At 48.3% G+C, this 24,788-nt stretch overlaps 1 protein-coding gene across 1 annotated transcript in view; it reads right to left on the bottom strand.

Moving 5' to 3' along the window:
• Positions 1-23,953, bottom strand: part of DAP (death associated protein) — a 67,244-nt gene extending 43,291 nt beyond the window's left edge. The window contains exons 1-2 of the mRNA XM_081521290.1: positions 23,820-23,953; positions 7,913-8,009 (exon numbers count right to left, since the gene is read on the bottom strand). Of these exons, the coding sequence (XP_081377416.1) occupies positions 7,913-8,009; positions 23,820-23,874 (152 nt within the window). The 5' untranslated portion in view covers positions 23,875-23,953. The remainder of the gene's footprint in view (positions 1-7,912; positions 8,010-23,819) is intronic.
• Between the last annotated feature and the right edge of the window lie 835 nt (positions 23,954-24,788).

Here is a 24,788-nt window from a genome sequence, read left to right as displayed (position 1 = left end):
CCTGATGCTGGGAAAGACTGAAGGCAGAAGGAGATGGGGGTGGCAGAAGATGAGATGGTTAGATGGTATCACTGACTCAATGGACATGAATTTGAACAGACTCTGTGAGGTGGTGGAGGACAGAGGAGCCTGGTGTGCTGCAGTCCATGGGGTCACAAAGAGTTGGACATGACTTAGCAACTGAACAACAGTAATTAGTTAAGATGAGGTCATTAGGGTGGGCCCTGATGCAATATGACTGGCATCCTTATGAACAAGGGAAACAGGCCCCAGACACATACAGTACAACTGCCGTGTGAACACTAGAGTTCCTCTGCCTCAGCCTAGGAACCAGGAGGGGGACTGAAACAGCTTCTCCCCTACTGCTTTCCGAGAGGGCATGGGCCTGCTAACACCGTGATCTCAAATTTCTTGGCCCCCAGGACTGTGAGACAATCCTGGGTCTGTGGCACTTTATTCTGGAAGCCCTCAGGAAATGAATTCACTGCTTCTTTGAGGGGAGGCAGCCTGCCTGGCGAGAAGGTCCTACTATAACCCAGATGGAAGTGCAAGCAGGTGCACCTGAGCCTTTGCAGAGTGATGGGGAGAGGAGGACTGCCTTGAGGATGGGCTGCAGACTCCGTGATGCAGACAGACACTCCTCACCCCTTGGTGGGCTCTCCTGCGCTACCCGCTGACCCAGGCTGCCATGTGGGGACCGGGGCACCTGCATGAGCTCTGTTAACCTTGTGCTGCTGCCCGAGCGGCTCCAGACAAAACAATGACTTTCACAGCTCCCTTGCCAGCCTACAAACTATGCCACGTCATCCATGCCCAGGTGGCCTACAGATGTGGAACATTGACCGTTGAGCCTCCCAGGCAAGCCTGACAGTGAGAACTGCCCAATATCAATGAGACTCTACCTGTGTTCCCCACCAAGGCAGACAGGACCGTCCATCACTACTTCCTGTTGCCATGACAACATGCCTCATGAGCCTTCTATTTGGAAGATCTTGCTGTACCTTCAAGAAGGCTCTTCCCTGGAGGTGGCATCTCAGTCCATAAACAGGTGATAACCCGTTACCACATCACAAGGACATCCCTTGTTATTCACCACCCCACCTCATCAGGACTCTTCCTATGGCTGAGGGCAGGGGTCAGATGCCATGTCACGGGTTCTGCCTGCTAACCGGGGCACCCAAACAACACAGGAGTGGATGGCCAGCTGGCACTCAGCACCCCTAGTCCACTGGCAACTCCACAAACCATGGGGAAAGGGTTACAATGCTTCTAAAAGGTAGCTGACGACTAGCCTGGATATAAAAGATGATCCTATTGCAAAGTAAGGATGCTGCTGAAATTGGCTCACAAGCCACATTCAACTTCAAACATGAACATAATGGCTTAAAGATAAAAATTCCCAGGAGTATAGGGTGTGTCATCTCTTAACCTCAACATTTTCAATTTTCCATTTCTTACTTATTGGGATATAGCCAAAGAATTGACGTTTTTGAACTGTGGTGTTGGAGAAGACCCTTGAGAGTCCCTTGGACTGCAAGGAGATCAAATCCTAAAGGAAATCAGTCTTGAATATTCATTGGAAGGGCTGATGCTGAAACTGAAACTCCAATACTTTGGCCATTTGATGTGAAGAGCTAACTTCTTGGAAAAGACCCTGATGCTGCAAAAGATTGAAGGCAGGAGGACAAGGGGACAACAGAGGATGAGATGGTTGGATGGCATCACCAACTTGATGGACTTGAGTTTGAGTAAGCTCCAGGAGTTGATGATGGACAGGGAAGCCTGGAGTGCTGCAGTCCATGGGGTTGCAAAGAGTCAGACACGACTGAGTGACTGAACTGAATTGACAGCCAACTAACAAACAATGTTGTGATAGTTTCAGGTGAACAGCAAAGGGATTCAGCCATACATATACATGTATCTACTCTCCCCTCAAACTCCCCTCCCCTCCCATCCAGGCTGCCACATAACACTGAGCAACTCTCTGCCTTCTTATTTCAGGTCTTCCACTGTAAACAAGTGTCTTTTTCATGGTCTCCATGTAAAGAAATTCCTTGCTTAGCAATTAATAAGTATATTGGGGGAAACAGACTGTGCAAATAGCCCGTTTCTCCTTAAATTTTTGTCCTCTAATTGTAGCATCTGTCAGTGTATCCTGCCGACAATTACTGTGGTGTTTGAATACTGGTGATATTCTAGTTTACACATTTATTCATTGGAATTCTTCTATAAAGAAGAGCAGCCCCTTCTCATCTATGTATTCAATTATTTATATCAATATGGACTCGTGGATACCTATTTTACTCTAGGGGTTATAATCCAATACTATCATTATTTATTTTATCACAAATTATTCCAGCTTTGCCATTAGGTGCACCTTCAGGCTGGCTTCTGTGTTGTTCTGACACGTCCCCATCCTTTTGGGAACACATCCGTTGTGCCAGACTCATCTGGTACTTTTCCAGCCCTGGTCCTGGAATGAACCCAAAAAAACCCTTGATTGGGGAATGGTGTTTAGAGACCAAGACCCTGGCCCTAGGGGGTGCTCATGGCTACATGGTGACAGTTCTTTAATGCTCTGTCAGTGAACACAGCTAGGATGTATGCACCTCTTCCATGTATGTTTATTTATGTATTTATGTTCCCATCTATACCTGCTGTCCATCCATCCATCCATCTATTCATCCACTTAAGCTATGAGTTCGTACTGAAGTAAAGTGTTAGTCTTTCAGTCCTGTCTGACTCTTTGAGATCCCATGGACTGTAGCCCTCCAGGCTCCTCTGTCCATGGGATTCTCTAGGCAAGAATACTGGTCTGTCCATGGGATTCTCCAGGCAAGAATATTGGAGTGGGTTGCCATTACCTTCTACAGCAGATCTTCCCAACCCAGGGATGGAACCTATGTCTCTTGCGTTGCAGGCAGATTCCTTACCATCTGAGCCACCAGGGAAGCTGGAGTTTATACTAATACCTCCAATTCTAATTAAATATCACAGTTATCTTAGTCTTCCCCTTTCTCTGACAGTGAGAAACTTGACTCTTCATCAGCCACAACATATTTACTTATTTGTTCAATCCTCCTGCACACATAAGGCAATTTCAGAATCACTAACCCAAACTCCTGTGTGAAACATTGACTAACTGCAGTGTAGCATTTATGCACAGTTTTTTTTTTTTTTTTTTGCATTTTTTTTTGTCTTTAGCCTTATAGTATCCAGTCAAAATAATGTTTCTGGAAGTCACTTATGTTAGGTCATTTTTCCCCTGTACCCCTTGTTGTCAATAACAGTAAGCATTCGTGTTACACTGAGGGCCATCTGTTACTGTGTGTATTCCATCTTGGGTATTTCCCACATCCTAGATGATTGGAATTGTTTGTTTATTTTGGGGGGGGGGGTATGTGAACATGAAACAGCATCACAGCCCTAAGTCAGTCCTGTACAAATTGTGCAGCTCAGGAAGGGCTGTCCCTGTAAAGACCCGTACCGACCCCTTTCCCCGACCTCACTCCTTCTACCCCTTTCCAATCCACCCCCAGACCACACCAAACCCTTCCACTTCTACTTTACTCCTCCTGCCACCTACCTTTTAAAATACTTTCTACCCAGCTCAATTCATGCTAGGGCCGCAGCACACGTTCACCACTACATTGTATGTTAGTGGATTCTAATGACCCCTGAAGTCCCTTCTATGTCTGCAATTTCTCCGTTACATAATGAAACTGGATATTTTGACTTAATATGCTCAGCAGATGACTCTGAGAAAAAACTCACAGCTTTCCTTGATTGGTTCAGTTCTGAGATAGAATCTTGCACTCACTCAGGAAAGTATTAGCTCATAACAATGAAGCCTCTTACTCTTCTTGGATACAAAGGGCCGCAGGTATCTAGAATTCAGCCTGATGGGAATGTTTGGAAAACATTTTCAAATTTCTGCTACATTATTGTTTTTTTTTTATAGCATTTTTAAACAATTTGGTGGTATAAGGAATTATCTTTCTAATATCTGAAAAATGACAGGATTAAGGGGACAAAGGGTAACATAAAGATTTGTAAAAGAAAAGTACAAGTAAGAGTGCTTTGAGGTTTTTTTGGGTCATACAACAACCTCTTTAATGCTCCAGTTGTTCATTTTCTCTGCAATCAGTATTTGATTTTCTGATTGGGAAAGGAAGCCACCAGAGATGAGTCAGTAAATGCAAAGCCAGCTTTAAATATCTAGGAAGGAAAGAAGAGAGTTTTGCAAATGCAGATCCAAGGAGGAAATTGATATCTGAGACTACACATTTATGTTCATATCTGGAGAACGCCTGGATCAAAATATGATAAAATAGAAAACTTTAGGATGAGGGTAATGTGAATTTTGAAGTCACATGACATGACATTTCCAAAGAAATTAATGTAAAACATTATATGTCTGACTAATTCTGGAAATAACTATGGCCCTTCCATATGTAGAGGAAAACCAGCCCAGTGTCTTGAAAGCTTGTTATAAGCTGTAATTAGGCCATCTACTTTGGTGAGGTTGCATGGGTGGGATTGTGGGCTTGAGGAATATGGGAAAGGTTATGGGCAACCCTGGAATCAGTGTTTATTTTATCGAGGGATCTCGGACTTCTCTGGTGCCTCAGATGGTAAAGAATCCACCTGCAATATAGGAGAACTGGGTTTGATCCCTGGGTTGGGAAAATCCCCTGGAGAAGGGAATGGCAACCCACTTCAGCATTCTTGCCTGGAGAACTCTATGGATAGAGGAGCCTGGCAGGCTATAGTCCATGGAGTCGCAAAGAGTCAGACATGACTAAGCTACTAATACTTTCTTCATTTTTCTGGATTTACAGTCTATATTGATCCCAAAAATGTTTTGTAAGTTCAGAGGGTTTCTGTACCCTATTAGAGACATGGGATTCCAAGTCAAGACAGAGATAGGGCTGAATCCTGGCCAGACCACTGACTGGGTCAGATAAGCTCACTGAGCCTCGGTTTCTTCATCTGTGGGCAGCTTTTAGGTGGTGTGAACGTTAAATTCAATGGGAAGCACTTACTAAGTGCTCAGCACAAAACAGGCACTCAGTTGGTACACATAGTCCAAGGGCTAACAGTAGAGGGCTCTGGACCCAGCTGCCAGTCTGGGATGCTGGCTCTGCCCCTCATTCACTGTGTGACTTTGGAAAAGTCACTTAACCTCTCTGAGCCATTAAAGTGGGAGCAGTAATCCAGAATGGGGATAATAATGAAAAGTCAACTCCCAAAGGGGGATGAGAATAGAGTAGTTGCAAGGATCAAATGAATCAACATGGGCAGAGCCCCTGTTAGAACTGGGCTAGGTTCACGGCACTCTGTAATACCATCAGTGATCGCTATTAACTATAATTATTCAATTAGCCCACTAGAAAAACAGAGACTGCTTGGTGGTGGAAATGGACTATTACACAGAGTACCAGGTCTGGTGCAGGGAGTTTGGAAGGAGTCGTATTGGCAACATGTGCTGATAGCTGCAGCAGAGGCTTCCCCCCACCTCTGTCAATGGCATGGGGTGGTTTAACCCACAGCAGTGAGGAGAGAGGCTGGAGCCCAGAGGATAAGAGCTATCACCCCGACAAGGAACACAGCGCAACACAGCGCAACAGTTCGACTGCAGGGAACAAACATACCCTGGCTCATATGCAAACCCTGCCCTGCAGTCAGCCTGACTCAAAATACCTGGTTCCAGAGCAAACCAACCTTCACGGTGGGTGACAGACTAAAACCTAGGGTGCTGGGTGCCCCCTTTCTATTGCAATCGTTCATCCTCTGGCACATTTATTTACCTTGTGCATCTTCCATAAACACTGTATTTCACCTCATGAGGAAAAAAAATCAATAGAAAGAAAATGAATGGGCTGTTTTGTCTTTATTTCTAAACATGCTAAGAAATGATCAGCTGTCACTGTACTGACACTGTGTTATGCACGGAAGTAGCTATTTGTCCCTTATTCCACTTAAATTCATGCAGAAAAGCATGTTTCATTCATTTCCCAGGTTGTTATTTTTCCCCCCAGATACAGCTGTCTCATACTCTCTTTTCCTTCTTAAGGAACCAGTGGATATGAAGGGAAATGACATTTCAGGTCTCTAGTGGAAGAATCCACTCCAGTACTCTTGCCTGGTAAACTCCATGGATGGAGGAGCCTAGTAGGCTGCAGTCCATGGGGTCGCTAAGAGTCAGACACGACTGAGCGACTTCACTTTCACTTTCATGCATTGGAGAAGGAAATGGCAACCCACTCCAGTGTTCTTGCCTGGAGAATCCCAGGGATGGGGGAGCCTGGTGGGCTGCTGTTTATGGGGTCACACAGAGTTGGACATGACTGAAGCGACTTAGCATCAGTGGAAGAATGCTATAGGTCACATGCTTTTATCCTCGGTTCCAAGTCCAAGAATGTTCTCAACACCAAACGTTCTAACTCTTATGCAGGCAAAACTTACCCTGAACTGGTCCAAGTCTGTAAATCGTTAAAATGTATCTCAGCTGGTATGAACATCATACACAGATTCCCCAGGCTGCCACCCCACAACGGGTACTGTATGAAATGCAAACGGTCTTATTCTGCTAAAACGTGCTTCCTCTCCCAAAACATTAGAATTTCTGAATCCTGATATAAGTTAGGCCCCACGCTTTTCAGACACAGGACCATGGACCTGTAGGAGAATTTCTGATGTGGTTATGTTCCAAACACAAATCTGTGAAAATAGTCAGTGGAAAGAAAATTCGAGACTTTTCTTTAAACCACCTTCTTCTTTTAAAAAACCAGAACTTGAGCTGACTTTCCTGGTGCTGATATCTCATGATTTAAAATGGGCAATAATCACTCAGAAACTTCTCCCCAAATTTTGTCCTCCCCTCCAGGAACCACCCTAAGAGACACCTGATGTTTTACAGAAAATACCCAATGGCACAGCATATAAAGAAGCAGATATGTGGGGTCACTAAACCCATGCACATCCTTCTCGGGGGGTGCCTGCTGTCAGGAGCTATTCTTTTGGAAGCCTGGCCTGCTCAGAACCCCAGGCTTGGGGTTCATTCCTACTCAGTGTGGCAAGCATTGGGCTCTGTGGACTTCAGCCTCCCATGTGTAACCTGGGGAGCATTCCACCTGCTATTTAGGACTTTGGGAATGAAATGCACAAACATGGGCTGGCTGCTCTCCACACCTCCTTTTCCTCTGGCTGAGACTCGGCTGGAGACGAGTTACAAGGTGCAAAGCTTAGTGACGAGTTACAAGGTGCAAAGCTTAGTGTTCACTTCCCTTTCTGGGGACAAGGTCAGAGACAAGTGGGCACTGGTGGTGCATGACTGTGTGTTACAGTTGGAAGGAGATGGGCTTATATCAAGGTCTTTGGACCAAACTTGACATCAGAACCTGCAAGGAAAGCAGGTGTAAACAGAGATGGTGGTGTTGCAGGAAGGTGAGCTGTCGGGGACCCAGGGATCTGGGGGCAAAGACGTCATTTAAGGGCACTCGGTCACCCATCAGGGTGTGGACTCAATGATTCAAGCTGTGGCTGAAACTGGCAAAGCCCTAACGCTTGTGAACACTATTTAAATCATTGGTTCTCTGCCCTGACAGCCCAGAGACTCGACTAGAATGGCATTTTCAAAGGTCTGTGGGTGGTTGCAATGTGGTGGTGGAGGGCTTCTGGCCCAAAACGGATGAATCCACTTAGATTTATTCAGGGCGAGGGAAGAAGGCACGCTCTAGCTGCCCTGTTTCTCCTGTCTGGGGACAGAACCCCCTTCTCACTGATCAGGAGAGGAAAAGTTCACAGCACAGCGCCCCAGGAGCCCAGGATTTATCAGGAGCACAGAACAGGGAACAAACGTTAATGTTTAACTGAATAAGGGTGACTTGTGAATCCAGAGCTTTCCTACCTGGGGCTTTCCCACTCCTGGTCGTCCTTGTCCTTCTCTTCTTTGGTGTCTCCAGAATGCGGGTGTTTCTGCACAATTCGCATCCCACCAGCTTTCACTGAAATGAAGACGAACAGGTGTGATCAGTGTGGACATGCCACCACCAGACGGCAGGGGAGCTACTCAAAGGTGTGTGGCTGTCCCGTGGCCCCAAGTCCAGACCAGCTGGCAGTGACAGCGATTAATCATGGAGAATAGCGCTATTATTGTTGTTGTTGAGTCACTAAGTCACGGCTGACCCTTTGCAGCCCCGTGGACTGTAGCTAGCCAGGCTCTTCTGTCCATGGGATTATCCAGGCAAGAATACTGGAGTGGGTTGCCATTTCCTTCTCCAGGGGATCCTCCCGACCCAGGGACTGAACCTGTGTCAAAGCCCCAGTACTGTTGGGGGAGATTCAGTATGAGAGGACGCTCAACACTGTCTCATACTCCGGAGCCACTTAGAAACTTTCCAAGGCTCGTCTGTGTGTCTGGTCTCCTTTCAAGTTGGTAAGAGCAGTGGTGCTACCAGAGTATACACCACGTGGAAAAAGCGGCCTCCTGCTTTTAGGTTTTGTACAGTTTTGTGATGCAGCTGCGGCTACACCATCCCTGCCTGTGACATTTTCTCAAATGCTGATGGTGCTCTGATGGGGGTACAGCCACAGGTGACAAGGTGACATCGGCCGTGTCACAGACACAGAGCCTGGTCTGGTGACATTTCCCAGGCTGTGCTGTGAAACCCTAGGGTTGGCAGAAGTTAATTTTGTTTTTAAAAAACAACCTTATTGACATATAACTCACATACGATATGGTCCCCCTAGTTAGACTGTACAGTTCAGTGGTTTTGTGTATATTCAGAGCTGCACAGCTGTGGCCACAATCATTTTCAAACAGGATCATCACCCTCAACAGAAACCCATCAAGGGTCCCTCTCCAATCCCTCCTCTCCCTCAGCTCCTAGCAACGAGTCATCTGCACTGGCCTATTCTGGACATCTGACATAAAAGGAGTCATAAAATATGCAGCCTTTCATGACAAGATTTTTCTCTTAACATAATGTTTCCAAGGTTTATTCATGTGGTAGCATGTGTCAATACTTCATTTCTTTTTTCTTTCAAAGGATTTTTTTTTTTCCGGATGTGGACCATTTTCAAAGTTTTTATTGATTTTGTTACAATACTGTCTTCGTTCTATCTTGGCCTTTTGGCCTCGAGAAATGTGGATCCCAGTTCCCCAAGCAGGGATGGAACCAGCACATCCTGCATTTGGAAGGTAAAGTCCCAACTGCTGGACCAGCAGGGAAGTACCTTCATTCCTTTTCATGGCTGAATAATACTCCATGGCATGGAGAGACCACATTTTAAGATCCACTCATCTGTGAATGGTCATTTGTGTTTTTTCCATTTTGGCTACTGGGAATAATGCCATTATGAACGACTGTGTATGTACAAGTTGTGTGTGGCCACACGGACTTATACTCTTATTTCCTTGGTACATATGTAGGAGTGGAATAGTTGAGTGACGCAGTAATCCCATATTCACCCTTTTGAAGGATGTTCAAATGCTTTCCAAAGCCATGGCACTGTTTTACACTCCAACCAGTGGGTGTTCCAATTTCTCCACATGCTTACCAACACTTGTTATTGTGTTTCTTTTTAAATATAGTTGTTCTAGTAGGCGTGGTGTCTTATTATAGTTTGATTTGTATCTCCTTAATAATTAATGTTAATACTGTTTTGCAAGAGAAAAATCAGCAACAAAAATGGAGATTCTAGGATCTAGCAAGTGTGGAAAGAGCTGGGTTGAACAAATTAAGTGGGTTTCCTCAAGATAGATATCCTGCCTTTAGCCTGCACCATAAGCTTTATGTGGGCACACAGAGTGTGCCATCTTTCCCAAGTGTATTTGACCATAGAACGCCCCTCCTTCCCCAGTAATGCTGGTTATCATCCTTTAGGACTCCTGTATTCCACGGGATAAAGTTTAGAAATGCCAGCCTTATATCCAAAAGCCAGTGTCACATGGCAGTTGACAGGGTTGTGTTTTAGGGTCAGCAAGTCCCTCCATGTCCTCAGCTACATGGTCTCGGAGTAGTCAGCTGCTCAAAGTCTCAATGTTTCATCTCCAGAAAGGGGTTAAGAGCCATGTCCTAAGTTGGAGGAGTTTAGATGAGAAGAGAAGCTGTGAATCCTAACTCCCAAAGTGATGCTGTTTGGAGGCGAAGCCTTTGGAAGGCGCTTAGGTCATCAGGCTTCCCTGGTGGTTAAGATGGTAAAGAATTCGCCTTCAATGGAGACCTTGGTTCGATCCCTGAGTTGGTAAGATCCCCTGGAGAAGAGAATGGCTACCCACTCCAGCATTCTTGCCTGGAGAATTCCATGGACAGAGAAGCCTGGAAGGCTACAGTCTATGGGGTCACAAAGAGTCAGACATGAGTGAGTGACTTTCACTTTCTTCCTTTCTTTTCACTTAGGTCACGAGGGTGGAGCCCTCATGAACAGGATTAGCGCCCTCCTAAAGAGACCCCTGAGAGCTCCCTCACCCTTTCTGCCAGGGAGGACAGAGAATACAGCTGTCTGTGAACCAGGAAGCAGGACATCACCAGACACTGAATCTGCTGTTGCCTTGACCCTGGACTTCCAGCCTCCAGAATGGTGAGAATGTCCATTGTTTATAGCCACCAGTCCATGGTATTCAGTTGTAGCAGCCCAAACAGACTAAGACAGAGGTGCATGGCAGCTTCCCAGCACTTAATAGAAAGCAGAATTTGGTAACTGAGCTTCATTGGCCAGGGTTTGTATGTGGGGCTCACAGCACTACTCACCCCCCAACCTACCCAGCACCCCCCCCTCCATCCCAGGACAGCAACTTCATGTTCTGCCCCAGCCCTTCTTCGATCACAAAGTACAGCCAGCTGGTCAGGCCACCTCCTCCAGTGTCTCAAATTAAGTTGTTCTTGTTGTTCAGTTGCTAAGTCGCGTCCGACTCTTTGTGACCCCATGGACTACAGCATGCCAGGCTTTCCTGTTCTTCACTATCTCCTGAAGTTTGCTCAAACTCATGTGCATTGAGTTGGTAAAGCCAAATTTAAGTTGGACCCTGCTGAATTATGAAAGCTCAGGACTGCTTTCTTTGTGATGTTGCAAACAGGAAGGAGAATGTGAGACATCTTGAGGCTTATACACTTCAGATTTATTAGTTTTCAATTTCCCTGGGAGAATTCAGAAAGCTGCTGATGGCTGCAGCATGGCCAGTGGTACCCAGAGGCACTCGCTCAGAGGAAGGTAAAGCAGAGGCATGAGAAACAAAGGAGTGTATTTAATGACACGTCTGCTGGTCTGGGTTTGGGACAAGACTCCCTGCTGCCACCACCACTTCTTTTCAGTGGGGATATTCTATTTGTTAAGAAAGAAATATAATCCTGTCCAGTAATTCTCTCAAAAATCTGATTTTATCCTGAAATTTTTTGAAGTAGGAATAATTATCCTGACTGATTTTGATTCTAATCATTTTATCTTTTCATTTCTCAAGTATTTCCCCCCTCAAATTCATCTAGTCTTTATTCGAGACCATTTTACTTGTTTCTCATGTTTTTTATTCTTTTGCATATTTAATCATTTTAGACATACTTGTCTTATGGTTGTATATCTAATTTTTTTAGATTTAATTTTTGGTTGTGCTGGGTCTTTGTTGTGGCCCACAAGCTTTCTCTAGTTGGGGTTCACAAGCTTCTCATGGAGATGACTTCTCACTGGAGTATGGTCTCAGCAGTTGCTGTTCGCAGGCTCCAGAGCCTGGCTCAGAAGTTGTGGGGCACAGGCTCAGTCGCTCCACACAATGCAGAATCTTCCTGGACCAGGTATCAAACCAGTGTCCCCTGCATTAGCAGGTGGGTTCCTATCCACTGTACCACATGGGAATTCCTATGTAATTATTTTATTTCAGGAGTCTCACCCCACTTTTGTTTTTCTGAATCTGGCTCATTTGGGGGGAATGTCTTCAGTGACCCTCTGTCTGTGGGGATGCTCTGGGGGTGGTCTAGGCAGCACCCCTTGGAGAGATGCTATGCACGCTTCTGTCAAACCAGGGGTAAGGGCAGCAGGAAATCCTTTTTACATCTGATTTCTCAGGACAGAAAAGACCAAACAGTGTAAATCTGAACAGACTGCCCATGTAAAGGCAGACCTGAAGTTACAAATTCTCAAGGAGACTCTGTTCTCCATCCGGAGGCCAGACTGAAACACACCAGCATCCCCACCACCCCACTGTGCTGCTGGACACTTTTTCCTGCACACTTTCTCCATGGGTTTGGCCTCTAAGCACCCAGCTTGTAGCTGGGGTCTTGAGCTAAATGAGGCTGTGTGTGTGTGGGGTGGGGGTGGATGTTGCCTAATTGAACATGAGTGGAAGTCGCTTCAGTTATGTCCAACTCTTTTCGACCCCATGTGTCAGGGAACGTTTAACAGGAGGATTCCTGTGTGCTGTTTTCTGTCTCGCATAAATCCTCTGTTCCTTATTAGCTCCTGACTGCAGGTGTAAGAGGAGCTGGCAAGCTGCTCCCAGGACTGAGGAATGCATGCATTTCCTCCATTTGTTTTTCCATATGGTGAAAGTGATTATTTACGACCCTCTTCCTTTTTGATATGGACCATACGGTAAAAGTGATTATTTACAACCCTCTTTCTTTTGATATGGATTGTCTTCTAGCTTTATGACTTGTTTCCTTGGTAATTTGTAAGTCTGGTCTTTTGATCTTTATCTTTGCTGAAAAAGCTACCTTGCAAAACAGTATATATACTCACACTATGCTGAATAAAGCACCCTTGTTCCATCAGAGCTTGAGTCCCCGTGTCTTTCTTTCTCTCACTTTCTCTCTCTCTCTCTTTTTCTCCAGCTGGTTCTCTGGAGCGTGGAAACCCGCTGAGCTCACTTTCTTGCCCAGGCTTTCAAGACCTCCTCGAGAGGGCGCCCTGTGCCTTCGTGAACAGTGCAAGCCCTGTGCCAAGGGCTTTATTGGTTCTCTGCGTAAACCAAGGAATTTTAGCCTCTTTCTCTCTTTTACTTTCTTATCTTCAACTCCGGACCACCAGGTTCCAGTCCATTAAAGGACCCCAACATGGACTGTAGCCTGCCAGGCTCCTCTGTCCATGGAATTCTCCAGGCCAGAATACTGGAGTATTCTGCAGGGGATCCTCCCTTCTCCAGGGGATCTTCCCTACCCAGGGATCGAACCCAGGTCTCCTGCATTGCACGCAGATTCTTTACCATCTGAGCCACCAGGGAAGCCCAACATGACTGGTATTCTTATCAGAAGAGGAGGAGACACCAAGTCATTTCCTGCCTCTCATGGGCCCAAGGCTCAAGCTAACCGTTCTCAGTTAGTTTCTTCTTCGGGTGTTGTTCCTAGAGATCTCCCTCATTTTGGGCTAAGATTTAAAACAAAGAAGAAAAAGAAAACAAAAATACCATTTTCAGGTGGCTTTGCAAGATTTCCAGGGTTATGAAGCCTGCCAAACCTTAAGAAATGGCGACTGAAAAGAAAATTCCACAATACATTTACATTAATTTTCACCCACTCTTTTGAAATGTAAGATTATGAATGCTTTTGTTTGAACAATAAGGCTGGAGGAATAGTCCCATTAAATATATATTTTTTTTAATTTCATTTTCTTGCCCCATTTATCCCACCCCTATTCCATGTCCATGAGAAATGGATCAAAGGTGCTGTTATGAGTTGAACTGTGACCTCCCCAAGTTCATATGTTGAAGCCTTGATCTCCAGAACTTTTACCTGACTGGGTGTGGAGACATGCCTCTAAAGAGGTGATTAAGAGGACTTCCCTGGTGGTCCAGTGGTTAAGAATCTGCCTTCCAAGGCAAGGGATCTGGGCTTGATCCCTGGTTCAGGAACTAAGATCCCACATGCTGTGGGGAAACTAAGCCCAGGTGCCTCAACTAGAGAAAGCCCACATGCTGCAACAAAGACCTAGTGCAGCTTTAAAAAAGGGAAGTAATTAAGTGAAAAAGAGGCTGGTAGGGTGGCCCTAGGGGTTCCCAGCTGGCGCAGTGGTCAAGAATCCACCTGCCAATACAGGAGACATAAGAGACATGAGTTTGATCCCTGGGTTGGGAAGATCCCCTGGAGATCCACTCCAGTATTCTTGCATGAAGAATTCCATGGAGAGAGGAACCTAGACGGCTACAGTCCATGGGGTCTTAGAGAGTTGGACATGACTAAGAGGCTTTATACCCATACACACACTTACACAAACACAGGGTGGCCCTAATCTGATAGGACTGGTCTTCCTATCAGAAGAGGAAGAGACACCAGGGACACATGTGCACAGAGGAAAGGCTACATGAGGACACAGAGGGAAGGTGGCCATCTGCAAGCCAAGGACAGAGGCCTCAGGAGAAACTACACCCGTTGGCACCTTGATCTTGGACTCCTGGCCTCCAAAACTGTGAGAAAATAAATTTCTGTTGATGAAACCACCCAGTCTGTGCTATTTTGTTACAGCAGCCTGCACAAACTAATACAGATGCCCATTTAAAAAATAATCTCTGAATCATTTCAACTCGGCAGACAAAAACACCTTGAAACTTTAAGACCCGAGTGTATTCTATCAACCAGCTAAAAGTAAAAAGGGTGTGCAACCCTCTACAAAAGGAACAGATGATGAATGTCAAGGTGATGTTCAAAATAATCAAGACTTGGGAAGCTCGCAGGGAGCCTGTCCACTCCTCTCTTGAAGTAGGCACCCACTCCCAGACCCACACCTCCACATCAGCACTTCATTTAATCTAGTTTATAAAAACAATTAACTTCATCAATCTCTTACAGTATGGGTGGTGATTAATGCTGCAATAAAGTGGCAATAATAATAATAACTCAAGGCTGAGGCAGATTCATTTTAACTTGCACGACTGCCAAAAAATATGACAGCACATATTTATCGACTGTTTTATCATTGTCACTAGGACTCTTCATTGGTCAGAAATACAAAGGGAGAGTCACTTCTGCAGAAATCTTTGCAGAATTATTTGCAAATGCAAGTATTTTTCTGAGACAGTAGTAAAAAACAGAACAGATTTTTGTTGTGATGGTTATTATTCAAATGTGAGCTTCAAATGTAAAGAAAAACAAGCTTCCTCTTGGTAGGAGTCCTGAGCAGCAGTTAAGGGTTAGTTATGAATTCTGGGAGCCAGATCCCCAGGTTCAAGTCCTAGCTCTACATGTGTATGTGTTTGTGTGTCTGTGTGTGTCCGGGCAAGCTGCCGGCACTCTGCCTCAGGGTCCCATCTGTGAAGAAAGGGTGGCAACGCTCTACCCCCAGGGGTTTTCTGAGGACTGAAGAGGGAGCCCACATGGAACATCTCCATCAGGGCCTAGCTCCCACAAATGCTCAACTCATGGCTACTCTTATCAGTTCAGTTGCTCAGTCATGTTTGACTCTTTGCAATCCCATGGACTGCAGCATACCAGGCTTCCCTGTCCATCACCAACTCCTGGAGCTTGCTCAAACTCATGTAAATCCAGTTGGTGATGCCATCCAACCATTTCATCCTCTGTCATCCCCTTCTCTTCCTGCCTTCAATCTTTTCCAGCATCAAGGTCTTTTCTAAGGAGTCAGTTCTTCTCATCAGGTGGCTAAAGGATTGGAGTTTCAGCTTCAACATCAGTCCTTCCGATGTATATTCAGGACTGATTTCCTTTAGGATAGACTGGCTGGATCTCCTTGCAGTCCACGGGACTCTCAAGAGTCTTCTTCAACACAACAGTTCAAAAGCATCAATTCTTCAGCACTCAGCTTTCTTTATGATCCAACTCTCACATCCATACATGACTACTGGAAAAAACAGTTTTGACTAGATGGACCTTTGTTGGCAAAGTAATGTCTCTGCTTTTTAATATGCTGTCTAGGTTTGTTATTAAACGGGTTTTAACACTTAGCATCCAGCACTCAGAGAGCCCTCTGTGTGCAAGTCCTTGGTGGTTTATCACCTCCTCCCTACAGTTTCCTCTGTGTAAAGTGGGGGTGGCAGGATCTGAACACCAGACTGTTGAGTGAGCCACGTGCTCCACCCCATGGTGAGGGACACCCCGCCCCAGCAGCTGACCACCTCCAGGACTGTCCTCAGCCCCTCACCATCTAAGGGAGCTTTTGGAGAGTCGAGGACCCTGGATAACCCTCCTCACTGGATGACGCCACGTGCCAGGCCCTGTTCTAACCACTGGCCAGTTACCACCCCACCTACTTCACCCTAACCCTATGGTGTAGACCACCCTCCCAACCCTGGAGGAGGGGAAGCCTCAGTCAGCAAGCTTCTGACCCCAGCAGCCTGTGCCCTTAATCTCACCCCACAGGGCTTTTCTCCAGGAAACAGACCATCAGTGCTCCTTAGAGAGATGCCTCCCGGCAGGTTCTAGGCCTGGGAAGAAAGTGCGTTTGATGTGGAAAGCTCTCTGTGAAGCAGCTTTTCCTGCCCACAGAGCAAAGCGGGCGGGGGGGCGTGGGAGGAAACAGCCTCCAGCTCGGACTTTGTCAGGGGAGGAAGCAACTGATGACAATGCCGCCCTGGGGCCGGGCAGCCCCTGAGGTGCTGGGGTGCCTGGCTGTGAAAGGGTCCCCAGTAGACAGCTCCATAACCTCAACAGCAGGCTAGGAAGACCCACAGCTGCAGGCCGGGCAGGGGGACGAGGAGGGTGTCCCCAGCGGGCTTGAGACAGTAAGAGCGCCCGGAGCCAGGGAGGGGCCGAGCCCCGGGAACCAGCGGGGCAGGACCACGAGCAGAAGCTTCGCTTTGCTCTTGCTGGGAAGAGCTATTGAAATGTGATTCAAAGGAAAGCAAACCTACCTAAAAGAAGCCAGGAAAGGCTCTGAGAATTGTTCCGGTGAGAACTAAAGGAAAGCAAACCAGAGACGCCCAGAGCTGCAGATCAGGGGTGAACGAAATCCTCCCAGGTAGAGCAGCGCTGTGGCCGGAAAGCGAAGTGGACACAAGACCGGACGGCCATCGGATGGGGACAGTGGGTGGGACCAAGGCAGAGGGGGGCGGTCATTCTCCGTTAAGAGGAGGCGCCCCACCGGGAGAGGGGTCTCCCTGGCCAGCAAAGAAGCCACGCCATTCGGGAGGCTGGTGTCCCGAGCGAGGGGGAGCCGCAAGGTGTGGGAGAAAGAGGGGCAGTGGAACTGAGTTAGGGGGACCCCCGGAGCTCCCCACCCCCCGCGGCCACGTTCGGTCCCCACAGGGGCTTTCCGCAATGGGTGAAAGGAATGCTTGCCCGAAAAAAATGAGTCCCTGATAAATTGCTGAACTTGCACCCCTGATGGCTTCCTCTCTGAGAAAACAGAAGATGAAAGAAGGGAAACTGCCATTCTCCACTTAGAGGCGAAACGTGTTAGGGTGGGAAGGCCCTTAAGTGACAAGGAGGAACCTCGCTAGCTCTCCACAGGAGGGGTGAGGCTCAGAGACCTGGCACGTGGGTGGGACTAAAGAGGCCGGCCAGTCTTCCATGCAGTGTGGCTCCATCCCCCTGCCGCTGTGACCCAGAGGTCAGAGTGCGTGGTTACTGTTCAGTTGCTCAATCCTGTGAGCCTCTGTGACGCCATGGACTGCAGCTCACCAGGCTCCTCTGTCCTTCACTATCTCCTGGAGTTGGCTCAAACTCATGTCCATTGAGGTGATGCCATCCAACCATCTCATCCTCTATTGGCTACTTCAACTTGTGGCCTCCATCAGGGTCTTTTCCAAGGAGTCAGCTCTTCCCATCAGGTGGCCAAAGTATTGGAGCTTCAGCTTCAGTCCTTCCGATGAACATTCAGGGTTGATTTCCTTTAGGATGGACTGGTTGGATCTCCTTGCAGTCCAAGGGACTCTCAAGAATCTTCTCCAGGGCCACAGTTCAAAAGCATCAATTCTTCGGTGCTCAGCTTGTGTGGTGACAGGCCAAGACCTGCCAGATAGTGACTCGTCCAAAGCTGAGGAGTGGGAGAGGCAGACGCAGGGGAAACCCTGAGTTCAGGGAGGCTGGTTTCAGAAAGCCCAGGGAAGAGTAAGATCCCTGCCTGGAGGTTCTTGGGGACAGGCAACCTGACAGTGCTCACCGACTACAACCCCAGTCTCCCTTGCTGTGGGAGTGGGGACATTTACCTGGGTTGTGGCCGATTCCAGGGAGAATAGACTGCGGTAGGCAGGGTAATGCCCCCCTCCCCATCAAGCTGGCCACGCTCTAGTCCCCCACCTGTGAATACGCTTGGCAAGGAGGAATTAAGGTTGCAGATGAATTAAGGCTGTTAATCAGCTGACCTCAAAATAAGAAAGCTATTCTAGATTACGTGGCTGGGAAAACGATCACAAGGGGGACCTGAAATGTGAGACAGGGACACGGGTGCATCAGCGTGCCTACGGTGAGGAAGGCTGGACCAGCTGTTGCGGGTGGAGGAAGGGGCCGTGCACCCAGGAGCGTGGGGGGTGTCTGGAAAGTGGAAGCGGCAGAAATGGGGTTCTCCCCTAGAGCCACCAGATGAACCAGCCCTGCAAACGCCTTGATGTCCGCCCAGTGAGACATTTTGGACTTCTCACCTCTAGAACTGTAAGACAATAGAGTGGTGTTGTTTTAAACAACGAAGTTTATTGTCCTTTGCTACAGCAGCCACGGGAAACTAACACAGTGACACATGTCACTTGCAGGTGGTACCTCAAGGCCCCCCACACCTCGGCCTGCACTCAGTCCCCTCCGAGGAGTCCACACGCTGGACAGGAGGGGCCTCACCCTCTGCATTTTTCCCCCAGTTGGAGGGCCTCCTAGGAGAGAAACAAACCTTGACTTGTTCAGCCACTGTGATTTGGGGTTGTCTGTTAGAATAGTGAATATAATGTAATATAGCTGATATATCTGTAACTAATACAGGACCTGATAGAAAAGTGGATAGTCCCTACACAAACAAAAGAGTCTACGAAGCTGGGAAGGGGAGGCCATTCATAAGACCAAGTAAGAGTGCACAGGCATTTTCTGAAATGAACAAGACACTCACAGAAATGAGGAGGAGGTATGTGTCAGCCAAAGTCTCAGAGCACAGAGAGAAAATCTTAATTACGTCGTCGAAGTGCTTGGTCCACCCTAACTGGAACCTCTTGAAAAAAAAAAATGCTGTGACTAAAAGGGTCTCTCTTTTTTCTTGGCATCTCAGGAGCAAAGGCGGGCTTCCCAGCTGGCGCTAGTGGTAAAGAACCTGCCTGCCACTGCAGGGGACATAAGAGATGTGGGTTCTATCCCTGGGTCGGGAAGATCTCCTGAAGGAAGAAATGGCAACCCCCTCCAGTACTCTTGCCTAGGAAACTCCATGGACAGAGGAGCCTGGTGGGTTACAGTCCATGGGGTCGCAAAGAGTCAGACATCGGACATGACTTGGCGACTGAGCACACAACGCAGGAGCAAAGGCAGACACCTCTGTCCTGTATCTTCAAGCGCTGATCACTGACTGGGTTGAGGACACTGGGGGTTGTGCTTAGCACACCTGTGGTTTCATGGCTAATACAATAAAAACCGAATCAGTCTTGCCTTTCTAGCAACAGAGTGGCCTGAATAATATGAAACCTCCAAAGGGAGGTAATTCAGGGGGAAGTATCACCCACAACCTTTTAAATGCATCCTGAATGATCAGTAGAACAGAGAACTGAATTATTCTGAAGTTACTAAAGAAAAACAAAGTGGTCTCTTTTCCACTATAATGAATAGAATCGTGTTTGTATTGCCATTTGACTCAGTTCCAGAAGGGACATAAAGTCTACTCTTGAAAGGAAACCACACGTAAGATTAGGAAAACTTCAAGCCATCACGTATTAGATTTATGAGAACTTTCCTGACATATGGTTTGCGTCCCCTGGGAAATGGGAGGGGACCAGGGCCGGCAAAACGTATGTCACGAAGAGACCTTATTCCCACCACTGCCAGAAACTCATGGAAATCGGCAGGAGTGAGTCAGTGTGGCTTGTCACCGCGTCCCCTGTTCTGCTGGGGATCGGAGTTCTGCTATTAGATGAAACAGGACCTCACTCACTCTGTTCATCTGTATTTGCAAGAATTCCCAGAAAAGCAGCAGTCTCACCTCATTTCTCCACAAATATTTGGTCGCCGAGAGCAGTGGCGAGCTCTCAAATCATGAAGACTTGGCTACTTTTACAGAGGACCCAGCCACCAGCACATCATGGGATGCCAGGCAGTGCCCACCAGCGCTCAGTGGGTGGACTCTGTATTTATTCACACAGTCCCCTTCCTCCGAGGCTCTTTAGGAGCCTCATTAACCTCACATCCCGGCAGGAGGAACTGGTGCAGAATGGAGCCCCTTTGAGAAGGGCTGCTGAGGTTCCAGGAGGCAAAGCCCCCCCTCCCAGGGGAGCCTCCCTGAAGTCACTGACTTGGGGGTGTCCGCAACACTCCAGAGGGCTTGGCCAGGTTTAAAAATGGCACTGTCCCCTTGATCGCAACTGCAAGGTGACTGTTCATTAGTGCCAAGCACTTAGAACTGACTGGTGAAAGGGAGCAGGTTGCCACCCCCAAAACCTGCCTCTTGGGCAAGTATGATTTTGAGTTGATTAAGAAACAGCACACAAGGAAAAGCTGGATACAGAAAAGTCACCCTTGCTGGGAACTTTTACACTCGTAAGGAAGATCTCCGTGCCGTCTAAGTGTCTCTTTTTCTCCGTACCAGGAAGAGAAAGATGACTCAGTCACAGGAGAATCCTACTCTGCATAACGACCTTCCCCTGGGCTTACCAGGCATTTCCTGGCTCCCTCCCACAAGGGGAACCTCCTCTCCTGGGCATGTTTTATCGTTAGTATTTAAGGTGGGGCTTGGGAGTCACTCATTTTTCTTGAGCATCTCCTATGTATACAGGAGAGATATATGTTATTGAACTGCTTCTTTTTCTTTATTAGTCTGTTCTTTATCATAAGGGGGATCTCAGCCAGGAACCTAGAAAAATAAAGGGAAAGTGATTTTTCTCCTCTATACCCCACACTCTATGCGTGCACGCATACTAAGTTGCTTAGTCCTGTCCGACTCTTTGCCTCTGGACCATAGCTTGCCAGGCTCCTCCATCGATGGGATTCTCCAGGCAAGAGTACAGAAGGGGGTTGCCATACCCTCCTCTTCCTGACCCAGGGATCGAACCTGCGTCTCTTACATCTCCTTCACTAGTAGGTGGGTTCTTTACCACTAGTGCCACCTGGGAAGTACCCCATGCCCTGTAACACTCAGCAAATATGAGTTACGATTTCCATGATGCTGCTGCTGCCTAAGCTGGCTGAGAGTCCCGCCTGCACCACAAAGACACGCTGGAGACAGCTCAGCAGTGGAGGGAAGTTGTGGGCCTCGCGTGCCAGGGAGGAAGTGAGAGGCGGTAAGAGGATCTGGAGAAACTCACAAGCTATTTATTAGGTATCACGAGCCAGGCCCTGCTTATCAACGGGACCCAGGCCCAGAAGCAAGGGGCACAGGAAGATAGGTAGAGGTTGTGGGGTGCAGAGAAGTGTACCTGGTTCAGAGAGCAATAATGAGAAAACACAAAAGAACATGAAGAGAGTCACGGAGGAGAATTTTATTGTTTTCGATTGCAGACTTAGGCACAAGATTTTGTTATCCAACTTAAGCACTTAATGAAAGTGTTCCCAATGCTTCAAGGCTGTTATTTTGATTTAGGAACTGGGCTCTGGGCTATCTGTGATGATTACCCTTTATTATAGTAGATGCTTTTTTTTTCTTTTAATATCTACTCTGCAGAACTGTCTGCTCTCTGGTCATGCTGGAGTAAACAAGACCACCCAGACCTTTCTGCCAGAAAAGGCTTCCACACAGAGGTCTCTGTGTGGAACTAACTGAGAGGCAAGACACTGCAACCAACGAAAGGTCTCTTTCTAACCTGCACCCCTGGGCCAGGATGCCAGGCCCTTCCTCCAGCTCTGGCCAAGTGTGACCACCCTTGCGAAAGGCAGGGCGACAGTGACGGCTTCCTTAGTGGCTCCTGCTGGATTGGGGTCTCAAAGGCTTAAGAAGTCACTGCCCTGAAGTCACTGGAGGAGTTTACCTGAGGCATTGACTATCCCTGGGCTCCAGTCCTATAGACGGTGACATTAAGAGCACAAAGGTAGCCCTGCCCTGCTACTTCCTCAGGGACCATCTGGCACAAACCTCCCATTTCATGGATTAGGTAAAACGAGCCCTAGAGAAGTGACCAGCCTCAAACTCAGAACTCAAGTTCACTGCTATGCTAGCACAAATTCACTGGCTCCCTTCTCCTTGGACATAAATAAGATACTTAATTTGTGAGTCACACAGCTTAGCTGTTTACAATTCACAGAAAACTCAGAGTCCTTCATGAAATTTCTCCCAGGGAGTTAATAGCCACAGTTTATTCCTCCGATGTTAAAGACCTCCATATGGCTGTCTCTGTATGCAATTTAACTACTGCCACTGTGCTTTGGTATCATCCCAACACGGACATTCTACTGCTACTCACTCCCTGGGGACAGGGGAGCCCCAGGCAGACTGCAGCTGCATGGCTGAGGGTCACCAGTGTAAACGAAGGTGTTCCCTCCTGCCCGGCTGCCCAGGTCATCAGGCAGCTGGGCATGAACCTGCAGTGGTAGGACTTACAGGCCAGAGTTATCATGAAAGGAAATGCTTGGAAGTTCTTTTTTAACTTAATAATTCACCACAGAGGCCCCCAAAGTTTATTTTCCATTACAGTGGAACTGTTTTCTAAAATCCCACACCTCTCACACCCCCCATGCATGGGTTAGCCATTTTTCTTTCCTGGTGCCTGTCTTGCTGTTGAGAGCTTGTTTCACTAATGAAAAGTATGACCTACTCTGGAATGCAACATATGTTAAGGAACTGCTCTATTCACCGTGTGGAGACAAAGAATTAGAGCCCTATGGTGGGGGCGGCAGGCAGAAATTGGGGAAATCCTTCCTTCAACAAGAAGATGGCATAAATGTTCCACAGAAAGCAGCCATGTTTGGCTCAGACCTCTGTTACTAGCAGACTTGAGTTGCTACTCTTCACTGACGTGTGGAATGAAGACCCTAAAAACCCCACATGCTGAAGCGACTGGGAGTTAGTCACCTCTGATTCCCTCCCAGTGCCCTTCCATATCGACTGATGGTCATTTCAGAGCAGAGGTGAAAAAAGCAATCGACCCGTTTGGGCAGATTCGAAAGAGCAAACAGGAACTGTGCTGAAAAGGGGGAGGAGACGATATGAAAATAAAGGTTGTTCAGAGTCCCATTTTCTAAGGAAAAAAGACTCCAGCATTTAACTTCCTTGCCTCAGAAGTTTAGGATGTACAGAAGCAGAAAGCAAAAAAAAAAAAAAAAAAAAAACTTGAGGAAAAGTAGAATGCGAAAGAAACTGGAGGAAGGAAAAAAAAGTCATATTGAGTGGTTAACGAAAAAAAAAACGATTTCCACTCCTTTGGTTCTTTTTTGTAATGCTGTCAGCCTACAATTAATCATCGCCAAGACGCTGAGAACTCTGTGATTTGTCATTGTTTCGGCTCCTCGTTTTTTTTTCTAAAGCATCTGTGCATTCTAAGGAAGCATTCACCGCCCAAACTTTTGGCGACATAGTGTTAGGCTGGGCTTCTTTCAAGTCAAGTCTAATCTGCTCGCAACTCCTACGGACGTGCGATGTTTTCGCGTAAAGAAAACAGGTGTCGCCCGCGCGGGGCTGAGTTTACCTCAGACCGCACGAGCGGACCCGTCCCGGGGCGGGCCGCTGCCTCCCCGCCCGGCGCCCCGCGCGCCCCGCGCCCCGCGCCCGCGGGTTCGAGCCCGCCCTCCGGACCCGCGCGAGGAGAGAAAGTGGGAACGCGTCCGTACCGGCGGGCGGGTGTCCAGCTTTCGTCTCCAGCTTCCCCTCGGGAGGTGAAGACATGGTGCGAAGCCGGTTTCAGACGGACCCGGACGGCGGCGGCGGGCTCGGGCAGCCGGGAGGGAAGCGCGCGAGTGTCGGCGCCGGGAGCGAGGGAGGCGCGCGCTTAGCGCTCCGGGGCCGCGCACAGGCTAACTGACCGCGGCCGCCGGGAGGGGGCGCGGCCGGCGCGCGCCGACGTGGCACGGCCCCGCCCATCCGCGGCTGCGCAGTGGCGTCCCCGCGCCCGCCCAGCCCGCCCCGCCCCCGCCCCGCCCCCGCCCCGCCCCCGCCCCGTCCCCACTCCTGTCCCCGCGCGCGCGCGCCCCGTGGACTGAGCATGCGCATTTCGCGGCGCCACGTAGGACGCCAATGCTGGAGGCAGAGGAGGAAGAAGGGGGCCCGGTGGGGGTGGGGGCGGGGCTTTGGTAGACGCCAGCGGTGCTGGCGAGGTAGGAGCGGGAGACTGGGTGAGCGTAGTCCAGCGGGAGGGTAGCACCGACTTGGGCGGAGCTCCGTCAACCCGCCAGAAGGACTGTGACCGTGGTGGGGAAGCTGAGCCTCCAGAGCTGGGCGCCCAGGCCGGTGGTGTGTGTCGTCGTCGGGGAACCGGCCCGTCTGCCACGTGTCCTCCGCCCAGCTCACACCTGGAGCCGCAGTTCGGAAATGAGACACCAGCGGGGACCGACCAGGGGCACGAGAATAGCCCGGATTTATTGAAGTTGAATTCAGTCACTCAGCCGTGTCCCGACTCTTTGCGACGCTATGAACCGCAGCACGCCAGGCTTCCCTGTCCATCACCAACTCCCAGAGTTTACTCATACTCATGTCCATTGAGTCGGTGATGCAGTCCAACCATCTCATGCTCTGTCGTCCCCTTCTCCTCCTGCCTTCAATTTTTCCCAGCATCGGGGTCTTTTCAAATGAGTCAGCTCTTT

The sequence above is a fragment of the Giraffa tippelskirchi genome, chromosome 8 (genome assembly GCF_054371585.1).
Source record: "Giraffa tippelskirchi isolate mGirTip1 chromosome 8, T2T-mGirTip1v1.2.pri, whole genome shotgun sequence".
Classification (NCBI taxonomy): domain Eukaryota; kingdom Metazoa; phylum Chordata; class Mammalia; order Artiodactyla; family Giraffidae; genus Giraffa; species Giraffa tippelskirchi.
This window is presented reverse-complemented; position numbering and strand designations above follow the sequence as displayed.